This window comes from Microcaecilia unicolor, chromosome 10 (assembly GCF_901765095.1).
Source record: "Microcaecilia unicolor chromosome 10, aMicUni1.1, whole genome shotgun sequence".
NCBI lineage: Eukaryota > Metazoa > Chordata > Amphibia > Gymnophiona > Siphonopidae > Microcaecilia > Microcaecilia unicolor.
Genome location: NC_044040.1, coordinates 68,449,676 through 68,465,616, shown reverse-complemented (window position 1 = coordinate 68,465,616; position 15,941 = coordinate 68,449,676). Strand labels below are relative to the sequence as shown.

The following is a 15,941-nucleotide window of genomic DNA, read 5'->3' as shown; positions in this document are numbered from 1 at the left end:
AACAAATACAGTAATGTTGTGGTAGAATAAGGTTCTTGTGTACAGACACATTAGGGAATCGTAGAGAGGAAGAGTTATTATATTCCATTATGAGCAGTTGGTGAAACATGGATTTGTCAGGCTTGTGTTGGACTTCAGTAAAAGTTTTAAAAGAAATTTGTGTGCATCTTACACTCCTTTTGTCTGGACACTTTGTGTAAGCTGTTCATGCCTGTTTATTTTGTCTGCTAAATTGATTGTGTACATTGCTTAGAGGGAACAATCAAGAAATGTAAATATATAAAAAAAAATAATGGATTTGTTCTCAAGTTAGTAGGTAAAAAACCATCATGCCACTTTCATGCAGACTGTATTTAGGATCTGAAAATAAAACAAAAATACTTCATAGTACCATAATGTTTGTTTTATTTATTAAGAAACTTAATATAATATGTTTCATAAAACAATGTGATTTACAGTAATACTCACAAACTAAAATAAGATAAGGAAAAACAGGTTACAGTTCCATCTAGAAGGAGAGAAAAGAAGAAAGAGAAACATTGCTGCTATTTTTTGCCTGCAAAAATAACCACCATCATCGTCTATTCTGTCAACAAATAAAGAAAACATAACTCTATAGATCTGTGCCATAGCTTTCTAGTCTAATTTCTTCCGTAATTGTTTGCACAGGATTGTGAATTGTCTTCTTGTTCTGAAGCTACTACTGTAATAAGTACGTCTGTTCCCATCATTCAGAGAGGAAGGCTAACTCAGTGGCGATATGGATCTTGGACACCAGTAAGATGTTTCCTTTTACATTTTCATTCATTCATGCTGCTTGATGTTGAGCATCAGGGACTTAGTACACTGGAGCTTGTATTACTATGCTCAGATAAGAAATTTGAGTTGTGTTTTTCTCTCTTACGACCAGATTTTCTTTTCTTTTTTTAACGGAAAAGAGATTTTGGGGCCCTTCTACTGAGCTGTGCAGGCCTGCGCCACTGTCTACTGTGCTAAAACGGAAGCCCTTGTGTTGAAAATCCAATGTTGGCTGCCTAACATGGGAGTGGGCTGGGCCTAGGAATGGCAGGGCAGGCAGAGGTGTTGCCGGCTGTGACAGCTAGCGCATGGGTCTTTATCATGTTCTAACTGTTCCAACTGCCTATAGCAAATAAAAAGAAAATGCACAACTGGGCCTTCAAGACTGAGAAAATAGGAGTCCTTTATTGCAATCAGACCCGACAGGGGCCGTGTTTCGGCGCAAAACAGCACTTGCCTCAGGGGTCCAATTAGAATGTCAAGTACATAAAGAGGAACACAGTAAAAACAGGTCAGTGTACAACTCCCAAAGTAAAACCAGTCATAAACGTGTACTGAAACGTGAGGGGAAAAGCAGCTGCCAGACAGGCAATGCGGCGAACGCTGGAGGAAGGCTTCTGTTGACGGGGCTTGGGGACCCCCACCAGCTAAACCAGAGGCCCCAAAGCCCTGTGTCTGCTTCTCCCCTGCCTCTAAGGGGGGTCCGGTGCTGGAGTTTTCTCTCTCCTGCTCCTGTCGGGACGTGATCACCGGGTCGCGTCAGCAGGAGAGAGACAGACCCCGATGTTGGGCCCTCCTTGGAAGCCGGGCCCTGGGGAATCTTCCCCCCTGTCCACCTTCTCGGCGGCACTGATCTCTGTGTTAACTGTCAGCGAGCATTAAAACACATGTTAAACAACTTATGCAGCTTAGTTTCCATATGTTATAAAATCTTTCAGGACTGTGTTGCATTGAAGTATCAATTAGTTTTGAATTGGTTAAAATCCTTTTGTTTAATAATGCACTTGTATATTTTGCAAGTATGTAAACTGTCGTCCATTTGACTGGGTATTCAACCTGTGTGGATTTTGAGCTAAATAAAAGTACCGGGACAAAGTCGCCCAGCTAAGCCTCAGAGAAGAAAAAAAAACAGAATTTCAGAAAAAGTAAAAAGATGAGGGATGTAACATTTAGGATTGTCTTAAAGGGTGCAATCTGATTAGCTCACATTGTTTATACCTTTGGTATGTGTATGTTGCAGCTAGCTTTGAAAAGGAAACCACCTGCAGTGTTTTGCCTTAAAAATTAGTAATTGCAAACTATCGATGCTAAAAGCACCCAAATGCTGTGCATCTGCTATTTGTGTGGGAAGCTGAGTGGGAGCAGAATAGCATGTACACATTTGAAAATTGAATGTGCGTTTCTATTCCCATGACCCAAACACTTGCAGGAATGCCCCATTTGCAATCTGGTTAAAAGTATGGATGATATTGAAGCCCATGCATTCTTTTAGCTAGGAGAGGAGGGCAGTTGTCAAGCAGGCCAGTTTGCCCAATTAAATTGATACAAAGTGCAAAGATGAGGGGAGGGGGGAACACACCACGAAGTTACATAATAGCACATTTAAAATATAAAATGAAAAAATGTTTTTTCACTCATTGCATATTTAAGCTCTGGAACTCATTGCTGGAGCAGGTGGTAAAAGCAGTTAATATACGTAGCTGGGTATATAAAAAGGTTTGGACAAATTTCTTTAGGAAAATTCCATAAATTGTTATTAAGGTAGACCTGAAGAATGCCACTGTTTATCCCTGGGATCAGTAGCATAGAATCTTGCCACTTTTTGGCAAGATTCTATGCTACTGATCCCATAGAATCTTGCCAGTACTTGCTACCTGGACTGGCCACTGTTGCAATCAGGATACCGGGATGGATGGACTCATATTCTGCTGTTCTTATGTAGGTGTCACAAAATGCCTAGCCACCTGCCTGGGGCTACCCCACAGCCACTTAGAGGGTCTATCCCCAGCACAGCTCAGGTCTGCCTGCACCTTCGCTTGTGCTGTACACTAGCACCCTCCTCCCGCGACTGGGTCTCAACTGCCTCTGGGTGAGTCTTCCACTGTCAAATTATTCCCATTGATTTCTAGGTTACTGGGGCCACACTCCCAGTGGTCCCACGGTTCCTGGAAAGCACTCACAGACCCACATCACCAGGATTCTTAGTCAGTCCAGAACAAGCAGAGGCAATAAACTAAAATTGTTTATTGTCATGAAACAAATTTTGAACAGTGAACCATAAAAACAGATGGAACAAAAACAGCACATAATAACAGGTAACTGAATATGGATCAGTTATAAAACTAACTAAACATTTGTTTACTATCTAAATAATATCTGGGAAGTACAGGAAACATAGCTGCTCATAGATTACAGAATATAACTGCTTACAGGGTCTAAGTAAAGAGGTCTTATTCTCTCTACTCCAAGCTGAAATTGGAGAAAAAGCCAGTATATCCTAGCTGAATTTTGATCTTCTGGGCCAATCAGAGCCCAGAACAACAAGTTTTAAAAATAGCTGGCCACATCACTGCAGGTTACCTCTTATCTGAGTTAACTGAGGGGCCCTTTTACTAAGTTACACCCAAAAGTGGCTGCGCTGGTGTAGGTGTGTGTTTTGGACATGCGCTGGTCCATGTCCTGTGCGTGCTTGGAAAAAAGGGGATTTTTTAAAATGTTCTGGAAAATGGACGTGTGGCAAAATGAAAACAAGCGTGTGTCCGTTTTCGGCCTGAGACCTTAACACCACCCATTGACTTAGTAAGGTCTGATGCACTAATCGGGCTGTAAGCGTGCAGCGCATGCCAACTGCTGATTACCGCCGGATAAGGGCCCCAGTGTGGAAAATAGAAAACATTTTCTACCGTGTGTTTTGAGCGCACCAAAAATGGATTTACCACCTGGGGATGTGGTAGCTGGGCGGTAGTGCCAATTTGACGCTTGTTGGAAGCACATAGGCGCCTACGCACTTTTGTAAAAAGGCCCCTAAAGAAGGAACAGTCAGTTCTCTGTAATAGCTTTAAACATAAGCATGCACCTTCTGCTGGCCAGACTAGAGAAATACACTTCAAGAAATAATACAGTTTTACAGGCGTAAAATCCACTGTTTTGTCACACTAGGTAAATGACTTTAGAAATTAAGAACATAAGAAAAGCCATGCTGGGTCAGTCAGAGGTCCATTGAATCCAGCATCCTGTTTCTAACACTGCCCAGTCTGGGTCACAAATACCCAGCAGATTCCAAAAAAGTTGATCTGTTACTCATAGTTCATTTCTAGGGATGGATATTGGCTCTCCTAAATCTACCTGAATTTTTTGTCCTCTTTTATATCCCGCTATGCTAGTTGCTTTGACACATCCTCCGACAACAGATTCCACAATTTAATTATGCACTGTGTTTCTTCAGTTTGTATTCAATTTGCTGCTCTTCGACTTATCCTCTTGTTTTTGTATTGTTTGAAAGGTTAACAACCATTCTCTATTTAACTGCTTCACATTCATTATTTTATAAACTTCTATCATTTCCCTTCAGTTATTTCTTCTTCCTGCTGATGAGCCTTAACCTGTTGAGCTTTTCTTTTCCTTTATCAATTTTGTTGCCTTCTCTGAACCTTTTCTTGCTTTGCTGTATCTTTTCTTGAGATGGGGTGATCAGAACTGCAGATAATACTCAAGGTTCAGTCACACCAGAGACCTATACAGAGGCACAATAATGCTCTCAGTTTTGTTCTCCCTGCTTTTTCAAATAATCCCTATTTCCTTTTTTAGTAGCTGGGGCACATTGCTGAAAATGTCAACATATAGTACTCATATAGTCTCAATTATCCGATGTAAACGTGACTGACCTATTGTCTGATAAATGAAAATTCGGATAATACGGAAAACGCTGCATAAACTTCTCAAACAATGCATAAACAAAGGCATAGAGTTCCTAATTTTCAAAAATTGTTCTAAAACAAAGATTTTTCAATAGAAATAAATGTGATGACATCACCGGGAGGAGGTCTGTCGGATATTCCGGATGGTCAGATTAACAAAGGTCGGATCATCCAGAGTATACTGTATTCTTCACAAAGAATATGGGTGGTGACTCCTAACTTAGGGGTCCCTTTGCTAGCTGTGGTAAGCGCTACCGCATGCTTTCTGCGTGCTTACTGCAGCTGAAAATGGCTTAGTTCAGGATATGCTCATGCATCCTGTGTTAATTTCCTAATCTGCATGTATTACTTGAGAGATAAAAGTGTATTTTGTCACAGAGAGGTGTGTCTATGGGCAGAGAGTAGGTGTTCTTCTGCATCCACATTGCCATGTGTTAACTGGTTAGCATAGGATTACAATGTGACCCCTTACCACCTACAAAATAGATGTTTGTAAGTGCTCCCACAGCAGAGGCGGACTGACAGTGGTTGGGGCCCACGGGCAGAAAGGGTGATTGGTGTCCCCCAACCACTCCCCACTGCTGCACTGCCTCCCCCCTCAAGCACATCACAGCTCCCCCGCCACCGCAATTGCCACCCCCTCCCACACACTACAAACCCCTGCAAGTGGGTCCTACCTTGACGGTTCCTGGTGGTCTAGTGGCTTCTTCGGGGGCAGCCAGGCTGGAAAGAATCCCACTCTTTCCTGCCCGGGGCTGGTGCCAGTGTTTTTTCAAAATGGCTGCTGAGATTTCCCGCTGCAGTCTCGCGGGTCTCGGCAGTTTCGACAGCCATTCTTAAAACACCTTCACTGGCCCCAGGCACACTAGTGGCAGCGGGCAGGAAAGAGGGGGATTCTTTCCTGCCCAGTTGTCCCTGAAGAAGCCACTAGACCATCAGGGCCCTTCAAGGTAGGACTGCCGGTGGTGGCGGGCAACCGGGCAGAGTCTCTGGGCCCTTGGGCACTGCCTGGTTGCCTGAATGATCAGTTCACCCCGTCCCACGGTAATTCTTTTTAATGACCGCACACTTATTGCAACATTAGTGCATGGCCATTGATGGAAAAACTAGAAAAATCGGTCATTTGCTGGCTGTGGTAAAAATGGTCTTAGTGCATGGGGAAAACCTGTATTAGGGCGCAGTAAGGCCACTTTTGACCACAGCTTAGTAAAAGAACCCCTCATAACCCAGCATTTTGCACCTGTAATCGGGATTATTTTTCTCTATGTGCATCACTATGCTCTTGCACACATTAAATTTTATTTAACATTTAGATGCCCAGTCACCCAGTCTCACAAGATCCTTCTATAAATCCCCACAATCCTTTGCTGTTTTCACAACTTTGAGCAATTTTATGTCAGCCATAAATCTGATCATCTCACTCATCACTCCAATCTCCAGATCATTTATGGATATGGTAAACAGTACCGCTCTCAGTAAAGATCCTTGTAAAACTCCACAACTGAGCATTTTCTATATGGTTAACTGACCATTTAGTCCTGTTTCCTGTCATTTGGCCAGTTTGCAATCCTGCAAAGGGCATTCCTCATGTTCCATGACTCTAATTTCCTAAGGAGTCTTTCACAGAGAACTTTGTCAAAATCCAAATAAACTATAACAGCTGGTTCACCATTATTCACTTGTTTGTTTACACCTTCAAAACAGTCAAATAAATTGGTAAGAGAAGACTTGTCTTTGTGAAATCTGTGCTGACTCATTACCGTTAAGCTATGTCCCGTCTTCAGTATAGACGTTGTCACAGCTTGCAGAAACATTTCTTTGTTTTTGTATTTTAGTGCTCTGTATCCTGTGGGAAAGGTAATCGTGCTCGCTATGTGAGCTGTAGGGATGCTCAGGGTGCAGCTGTGGATGAATCATTTTGTTCACACCTCTCCAGACCTGCTGAAATTGCAAATTGTTTTGTTGATTGTGGAGAATGGCAAGTTGGAGAATGGTCACCTGTAAGTAATTTCAAACATGTCTATTTCCTTGTTGAATGACAATGTACTTATGTGCCATCACTCTATCACAAATTTTGGGTTAATTTTTGGCTAGTGTCCTGTCTCTTGCGGTAACGGAAGGGTAACACGACAAGTTTTCTGTATAAACTACCAGCAACAATTAGATGAGAGTTCCTGTGATCCTGAAGGCCGTCCTTCCAAAGACCAAGAGTGCAAGATGCCACCCTGTCCCCATACGCTTCATCAAGTCCCTAGAAAGCATGACGACTCAGCCTACATTCCACAACCAGAAAATCCTCCAATACACAAGAGCTATAACCCACCACATAATGGAGACCAGTGGCATCTTCCTTGGGTGAGAGGAAGTCATTGGCGAACGGGGCCTTGGGGATCTGTAAGTAAAACTTAAGTTAATATTTATAGGATGATTATGTGCACGTGTGTTAGTATTTTCTGTTTTGATATTATGCTAAACTGACCAACACAAGACAACACTGTATAAAGGAATCTGGGCTTAGCGCATCTTATCACAGGACTTTTCCACGTGCTAAGACCAGATTCAATGCAGCAGTATTTAGGGCTTTTTTAATTGTTTTTTATTTTGTAGGTCCCACACTAATTTTCCCATTGTCGTGCGGGACTTGCAAAAAATTAACACAGGAGCACTTACTGCCACCTATTTAGGGGGCTCTAAGTGCTCCCACATTAACTAAATTTAGCTAGTTAGTGTGCACTAATGCAAACATTCTAGCTGGTTAATCCTTCCACACCCATTCTCTGCCCGTGACACGCCCCCTCTAAAATGTTTAATATAAATAGTTACATGCACTTAGGGGCCTATAACCAAGCTGTGCTAAAAAGTGGCCGGTGCTGTTGTCAGCACATGGGTTTTACATGCGCTGTGACCACTTTTAGCGCAGTGATAAAATGTCTGCATTTCTATATATTTCTTGAGATGCCCATGCGCTAATTTCCCAATTAGCGCATGATCATTATCGTGGAAGCCCTTACCGACACCTATTTTGTTGGCACTAAGGGCTCCCCCAGTAATTGAGCAGCACACGGCAAGGTGCATGTCTTACCCGATTAGCACAGGGCATGCCTACTCTCCGCCCACAGTATGCCTCTTGCGCTGAAAAATAAAAAAATATTTTTCAGCACAGGATTAGCGCACACTGATTGGCACACTTCTGCGGAATGCCTCGGCATGTCACATGGCAGTGCTTTTTTCCACACGGTAGGCATATGTTAGTGTCCGCTACACCTTAGTAAAAGGGCCCCTTAGTATGCACTAACAGTCAAAATATCACAAAACACCTCAACGAGTACTGTGGTAGCCTGTCTTTTTACGCGAAAAGCAGCATTAGGGCTTAATGCCCTTTAGTAAAAAAGCCCCTTGGGGGAGGGGGGAGTCTATATATGGCACCTAAAATATCTGTGTGGAAAACATTTCCGCCTATGTGTATTCTATAAACGGCGCCTAGGTTTAGGCATGGTATATAGAATACGCTTAGTTGATATGCCAGTGCCTAAAACTACGCACATCCATTTACACCAACAAAAATATGGCGTAAATCCTGGCGTGTAGATTTATGCTCACTGGGCCATATTTTATAACTACGTGCGCAAATTTTGGAACGTCCACGAAACACCCATATCCCCTCCCATAACCATGCCCCTTTTTGCCTGCACATGTTAGAAGTTAGGCGCACTTCATTACAAATACGCTTAGTGAGTCGTGCGTGTAAATTCTAATTATTGCCAATTAGTGCTCATTGTTGCTTGTTAAGTGCTGTTAACAACGCTGATTGGCTTGTTAAGCCAATTAAGTTACGCGCGTTATTACACAATACGCTTGGATTTCAGCATGGATCTCTAGGCGTGGTATATAGAATCCAGGAGTTAGTATGGAAATGGGTGCTAGTCTTCCACTATTAACAGGTCTTAATAAATGGTATGGGAATTATTGGCCTACATAACTTTGTATTTGCATGACTAAAGAATGTTTATTTGTATATATTTCTCCAGTGCTCAAGCACATGTGCTGGTGGATTCCAGCGCCGTGCTGTAGTGTGTCAAGGTGAGGAAGGAAAACATGGCTACTGCGATGAGACAGCAAAACCATCTGAGTCAAGACACTGTGACTCTGGACCCTGCCCACAATGGAACTACGGCAGCTGGGGAGAAGTATGATGACTGTTTAAAAAAATTTGCATGTTGAAGAAACCTGTGTGATGTCCTACATCTTTATGTTTGTTGGAAGTGCAGTCCTGGTTATATACAGGACCATCGCTAGATTAAATGGTGGCCGGGGATGTCTCCTCTGATGTTATTGCTTGTGTGAGCAGGTCCTATGTCTAATGATGCAGCCACTTGAAAGTTTAATTCTACCACTGTAGAGTAGCATGGAGCTCTGGTGTACCCATGGCATGGTACTCCAACTCACCCACCTTAGATTTATTGTACAAAATTTGTCTGGTAATAAATGCAGGGTCAAGTTTGTTCCTTTATGTTTAGAGCTGTCTTGGAAGATGCTCTGTGTTTTTTGAGTGAGGTTCTCAAAAATGTTGATTCTTTGATTAATCTTCATTCTTTTCATTTCCATCTTTGAAAATGGCTATCTTAAACAGAACTTGAGCCATGTCTTTGTCCATGGCAAGATGTTTGCTCTGGAATACTTTACTTGAAGAACTCAGAGTTGAATCTAATTCTCTAATATTTAGGAAGTGGTTTGCTAAGGTTATTTGCAACACTTTTTCATTTTTCAGTAATTTAGGTCCCTGTTTATAAAGGCGTGCTAGTGCTTTAGCTCACGCTAACCCTGTAGATGCCCATAATATTCCTATCGGTGTCTACACAGTTAGCTCACGCTAATTGTTAGTGCATACTAAAAACGCTAGCGTATGTTTATAAACAGGGCCCTTTGTTTAACGTATTAGTGATCATGTTTATGTTTTTAGTTTATAGGATTTTGTCATGTAGTTTATTTTGCATTTTTGTTTATGAATGTTAATTCATGTTGTGCTTAGGACAATATTTTATTGAATGATTTGAAAATGAATTTCACAAATAAAAAGTAAATACTAAGGGGCCCTTTTACTAAAACTTAGCACAGAATTAGCATCTTCTAAATGCTAAGAAGCCCATTTTCCACTGGATTCTATATAGCTTGACCAAAATTGTGTGTACAAATCCGGTCATATTCTGGATTTGTGTGTGCAATTTAATTACTTAACAAGCCAATCAGTGCCAGTAATCGTCACTTAACAAGTAATTATTGATATTAATTGGCATTAACTAGTTCTCAGCACAACTTGTTAGGCATATTCTGTAACCTGGTGCATGTAAATTCTAATGCACGCTGCCAAAAAGGAGGCATGGCTATGGGCAGACTGTGGGCTTTCTGAAAATCTAAGTGCACAGTTATAGAATACCTTCTCTGTGCCTAGCACAGGCGCCGGTATTTACACCAAGTTTTACTTGGCATAAATGGTTGCTCCTAGAGTTAGGCACAGGCATGGCCGCTAGGCGTATTCTGTAAACTGCGCCTAAACCTAGGTATGGTTTACATAGGGTTGCTAACTAGATCTAGGTTCATCTGACAAGGTTGAGCCAGTCCCCAGTGCATGTAGGGACTTGTGGTTCTGATTTCCCCATTGGATTCCCTAAGAAAAGCAAGGCTACAAGTCCCTGGATGCATTGGGGTAAGCCCAGGACTGGATCAACCCTGTTGGGCGAATCTGGATCTAGTTGGCAACCCAAGGTTTCCAGAAAATGCCCAGGCGGAAATATTGTTGGTTGGCAATTTTTCAGGCACCATATATAGAATCTAGTTCTTTATACCTAAAGGCTTCTTAGCTTTACCACATACAAATTTCGTTAGCTCGTGCTAAACTTTAGTAAAAGAGCTCCTGAGTTGGGTAACTGTGCATTTCATTGCTATGTAGTAGACCTGTGCTTTGATTTCCAGTCCAAGTTTCTGTTTCTTGGAACTAGGAATGCTGCAAAAGAAGCTTTGTACCATGACAGTGAATTATAATTGAACACCATCAAAATGTGGACCTTGTTAAATGGGTTTTTCATTTTGCTTTTGAATACTTTTAGTGTACTCAATCCTGTGGTGGTGGAATTAAAACAAGATTAGTGATTTGCCAACTCGCTAATGGCCAGAGATTGAGTGAAGAAAACTGTGAAATTCTAGAGAAGCCTCCTAGCATGATGCAGTGTAATACATATGCATGTCCCTGGAGTGTTTCATGGCATCGGAGTCAGTGGAAAACGGTACGATAGCAATCTTTTTATTCTTTAGTAGTAATTTTTATTAGTAAATTATAAGACTAGTGTGAATACAGGGATATAAACCTAAATGTGGCACACAGCTTCCTTCTGTTCATTTTATTTTTTATTTTATTTAACACATTTATATCCCACATTATCCCACTTAGTTGCAGGCTCAATGTGGCTTACACAATACCGTAGAGGTAGGCTCCAGTACAATAATACAAATACATAGTACAGTAGTAAGCATGTAACAAATATCAGTATAAAACATCAAGGAAATAAAGAGGGGGTAGTGATAGAAGTCTAGTATGGTCCATATTTTGCTGTGTCGCAGGAAGTAGGAAGTTAATTTGGATCAGAGGGGTAGGCCTTCTTAAACAAGTTGGTTTTCAATAGTTTCCTGAAGTTAAAATGGTTATGGAGAGATCTTACGGTTTTGGGCAAAGCGTTCCACAGTTGTGTACTTACGCAAGAAAAGCTGGATGCATAAGTTGATTTGTATCTAAGTCCATTGCAATCTGGATAATGCAGATTTAAATAAGTTCAGGATAGGCTGGTACTGTTTCTGGGTGGTAATTTTATGAGGTATCCAGGAACTTCACCATAAATAATCCTGTGGACAAGAGTGCGAACCTTGAAGGCAATACGTTCCTTGGTGGGAAGCCAATGCAGTTTTTCACGAAGAGGTTTCGCACTTTCAAATTTTGGTTTTCTGAATATCAGTCTGGCTGCTGTGTCCTGTGCGGTCTGAAGTTTCTTTGTTAGTTGTTCTTTGCAACCTGCATAGATTCCCTTGCAGTAATCTAAATGGCTTAAGTACCATAAATTGGATTAGGTTGCGAAATACACCTCGTGGGAAGAAATGTTTTATGTGTTTAAGTTAAGTTTGTTTCCCTTGTCATTTTTGGAAATTTTCATTTTATTTTGGGGTATCAGCAATTTTGTTGTTATGGGAGCAACTGTTTCCTGATAGAAAAGAGTGTGCAGTATTATCGACACAAGAAAACCCCCACAATATTGTGTTTTTTCTGCTCATTTTTTTTGTTAACAACATGAAACAACATGGATAACTGCTCATCCCTATTAAAGAGCAAGGGTTTTGTTTTTGTAATAACCAGACATATGTGTGTTAATTTTATAAAGTCATTTTTGCATGTATGTAGCCACATACTCACGTAAATGGCCTCATAAAATACCAACCAGTGTGAAAGCGCGCTCCTTGACATGATGGCATATACTTTAAAATAAGCGTGTGCGAGGCAGAATTTGTGTGGAGCATGGGCAGAGCACACGTGTACACACAAAGATTATATATTACACTAATCTACATATGAACTTGTATATAATTATAGGTGCAGAGATTTGTACCTGTTGTAAGTCAGGTGTAAGCGTCCACATCTATAGTATCAGCATGATTTCTGTTGCTTATGCTAGTATTTTATGAAGACACATAGGGCTAGATTCAATATATCGCGCCTTGATTTCCGCAATATATTGAATCCAGCTTTAGTTTAGGCGTACGTTATAGAATACGTCAAGTTCTGCTCCATGTGACTAAATTTAGCCCTACCGCTGCTTAGTAAAAGGGTCCCTTAATTGACTAAGCAAAACTGGATAAATATATGACTGTGTTTTATGTGCTTTGATTTGGCTGGGTAATGTAGATTTATTTATTTATTTATTTATTTATTTATTTAATTGCATTTTCCCACCTATTTGCGGGCTCAGTGTGGCTTACAATACATTGTAAATAATGAAAATACAGTTTATTACATTACGATTATGGGTTACATTGTGAAACGTTAAGGAAGACAGAGTCAGATCAATCACCTTTGGGGCGTAGAAACTATAGGATATGACGTTGGGGAATTAATACGGTGATCGAATAATAGTAAGAGAGCGATGGGGTAAACAGTTTTTATCTGTGGGTAGATTGTTGAATGGGAGAGAGTACGGGGAAGTGGAGTACGTGAGGTTATGTCTTGAGGCATTGTTATGATGTATATGGGATTTATTAAGTGCTGAATATTAGTGCTATGGGGCTCATTTTTGAAACAGAAAAACGTCCAAAAAGTAAAACAAAGCAGTATTTGAATGTTTTTTTTTCCCACAAAATGTCCAAATCCCTATTTTTGAAGCATATTTTAAGACTGGGAAACTGGGCATCTAATGGCAGATGACGTTTAATGTGAGCAAGTGCAAAGCGATGCATGTGGGAAAGAGGAACCCGAATTATAGCTACGTCATACAAGGTTCCACGTTAGGAGTCACAGACCAAGAAAGGGATCTAGGTGTATTCGACCATTCTTATACAGTTGTGACTGCCATTTCTACTTCTTTCTCTCATTCTTTGTCTTGTGGGGTCCCTCAGGGATTGATCCTCTCCCCTCTTCTTTTCAGTCTCTTCCTAAGCCCCCTTCCGTTTTTCAATCTATGGGTATCTCTTCCCATATTTATGAAGATGATATTCTTCTCCTCTTTCCAACTAACCCTTTTTCTTCTACTATTGGCCCTCATTTAGCTTCTGTCTCAGATTGGCTTGCTCATCACAAACTTTTCTTGAATAAGGAATAAGCGTTTGCTTCTGGTTCACAAGAGGTTTATCACATCCAACTCTTACTTTAAGTCTGTTTGGGGATAGTTATTCAACCTGTGGAGTCTTTCTGATATTTAGGTGTTTTTGTGGACTCCCATCTCTCTTTCTCTATTCATATCTCCAATGTATGGTAAAGCCAGTTTTTTCATTCTCTGTCAACTTCGATTTGTTAGGCGTTACTTTGATCACAACACTTTTCACTTCCATATTCTTTACATTCAAATGATACTGCAATAGTATATTCTAGTAATTAATCTAGTGTGTCCCTGTTCTCAAATGAAAAAACTACAATCATTTCAAAACCCAGCCATTAGACTGCTTTGCCATGCCCACCTTTTTGACCATGTCTCCCTATTACTATAAGATCATTGTTGGGTCCTGATTGAACAGTGTATCATTTTCAAGACACTTTCAAATCACTCAGGATTGGTCTCCCCCTTTATTTGCCTTCACTCACGATCCCCTACTCTCCTGCCCGTCTGTTGTGATTCTTAAATTACTACTATTACTACTATTTAGCATTTCTATAGCGCTACAAGGCATACGTACCGCTGCACAAACATAACCATTGCCTAGTGGTGTCCGGCCCTAGCCAGGCCCAGCTGGAATCAACTAGGCACCGGGCCTGCTTTTTTGCAGCTTCTTTTCTCTGGAGTGCATATTAGAGTTGAATTATCATTTAAGGAATTTAAAGCTGAACTGAAAACTTGGCTATTTCTTGCTGCATATGCCCCCTCATAGGCTGATTGCGATCGTTCTCTAGGAGTGTTACCTCAGTGTTAGCCACTTTACCCCTTCCCGACTTGGCCTTTCTTTTTGCTTTCCCCCTTTTAGTGTTTGTTTTACTATCTTCTTCTGTATAAGTGAACATTTTCCATCTTTCCTGTCATCAGTTATTGTTCCTTTCCTGCTGTCTGTCCCAATATGGCAATACTTATGTTTGATTTTTATTGTAAACCGCTTTGAACTGCTTGTTAGCAAAGGCGATGTATCAAATGTAAATAAACTATAAAGACTCTGGTGAGAGAATATTGTGTACAGTTCTGGAGACCGCACCTTCAAAAAGATATAAACAGCATGGAGTCAGTCCACAGCTGGCTATTAAAATGGTCAGTGGTCTTCATTATAAAGCATATGGGGACAGACTTAAAGATCTCAATATGTATACTGTGGAAGAAAGGCGGGGAGAGGGAAGATATGATAGAGACATTTAAGTATCTACACAGCATAAATGCACAGGAGGCGAGTCTCTTTCAATTGAAAGGAAGCTCTGGAACGAGGGGGCATAGGATGAAGATGAAAGGGGATAGACTCAGAAGTAATCTGAGAAAATACTTCTTCATGGAAAGGGTGGTGAATTTGTGGAGTGGCCTCCCATTGGAGATAAAAACAGTATCTGAATTCAAATGAGATTGGGAGAAGTACATAGGATCTCTAAGGGAGTGATGGGGAGAGTAGATGTCATGGATGGCCTTATGGTCTTTATCTGCCTACATTTTGCTATGTTTCTATGTAATCAATACTAAGTGCTATGATATAAAAGGCACAAACCTTTTATAGACTAGCACTTAGCATCAATCTTTTATGGTGCCAAATTTTGAGTACCATTTATAGAATTCGACCCTTGGTGCATAAATATAAGTGACTTGTTACAGAATTACTACTACTACTATTTAGCATTTCTATAGCGCTACAAGGCATACGCAGCGCTGCACAAACATAGAAGAAAGACAGTCCCTGTTCAAAGAGCTTACAATCTAATAGACAAAAAATAAAGTAAGCAAATCAAATCAATTAATGTGTACAGGAAGGAGGAGAGGAGGGTAGGTGGAGGTGAGTGGTTACAAGTGGTTACGAGTCAAAAGCAATGTTAAAGAGGTGGGCTTTCAGTCTAGATTTAAAGGTGGCCAAGGATGGGGCAAGATGTAGGGGCTCAGGAAGTTTATTCCAGGCGTAGGTTGCAGCGAGACAGAAGGCGCAAAGTCTGGAGTTGGCAGTAGTGGAGAAGGGAACAGATAAGAAGGATTTATCCATGGAGCGGAGTGCACGGGAAGGGGTGTAGGGAAGGATGAGTGTGGAGAGATACTGGGGAGCAGCAGAGTGAGTACATTTATAGGTTAGTAGAAGAAGTTTGAACAGGATGCAAAAATGGATAGGGAGCCAGTGAAGCGACTTGAGGAGAGGGGTAGTATGAGTAAAGCGACCCTGGCGGAAGATGAGAGGGGCAGCAGAGTTTTGAACCGATTGGAGAGGGGAGAGGTGACTAAGTGGGAGGCCTGCAAGAAGCAGATTGCAGTAGTCTAAACGAGAGGTGACAAGGGTGTGAATGAGGATTTTGGTAGAGTGCTT

At 41.1% G+C, this 15,941-nt stretch overlaps 1 protein-coding gene across 1 annotated transcript in view; it reads left to right on the top strand.

Moving 5' to 3' along the window:
* Window positions 1-15,941, top strand: part of ADAMTS20 (ADAM metallopeptidase with thrombospondin type 1 motif 20) — a 294,657-nt gene that overhangs the window by 183,443 nt on the left and 95,273 nt on the right. The window contains exons 24-28 of the mRNA XM_030215611.1: window positions 670-777; window positions 6,551-6,715; window positions 6,810-7,109; window positions 8,744-8,902; window positions 10,820-10,996. Of these exons, the coding sequence (XP_030071471.1) occupies window positions 670-777; window positions 6,551-6,715; window positions 6,810-7,109; window positions 8,744-8,902; window positions 10,820-10,996 (909 nt within the window). The remainder of the gene's footprint in view (window positions 1-669; window positions 778-6,550; window positions 6,716-6,809; window positions 7,110-8,743; window positions 8,903-10,819; window positions 10,997-15,941) is intronic.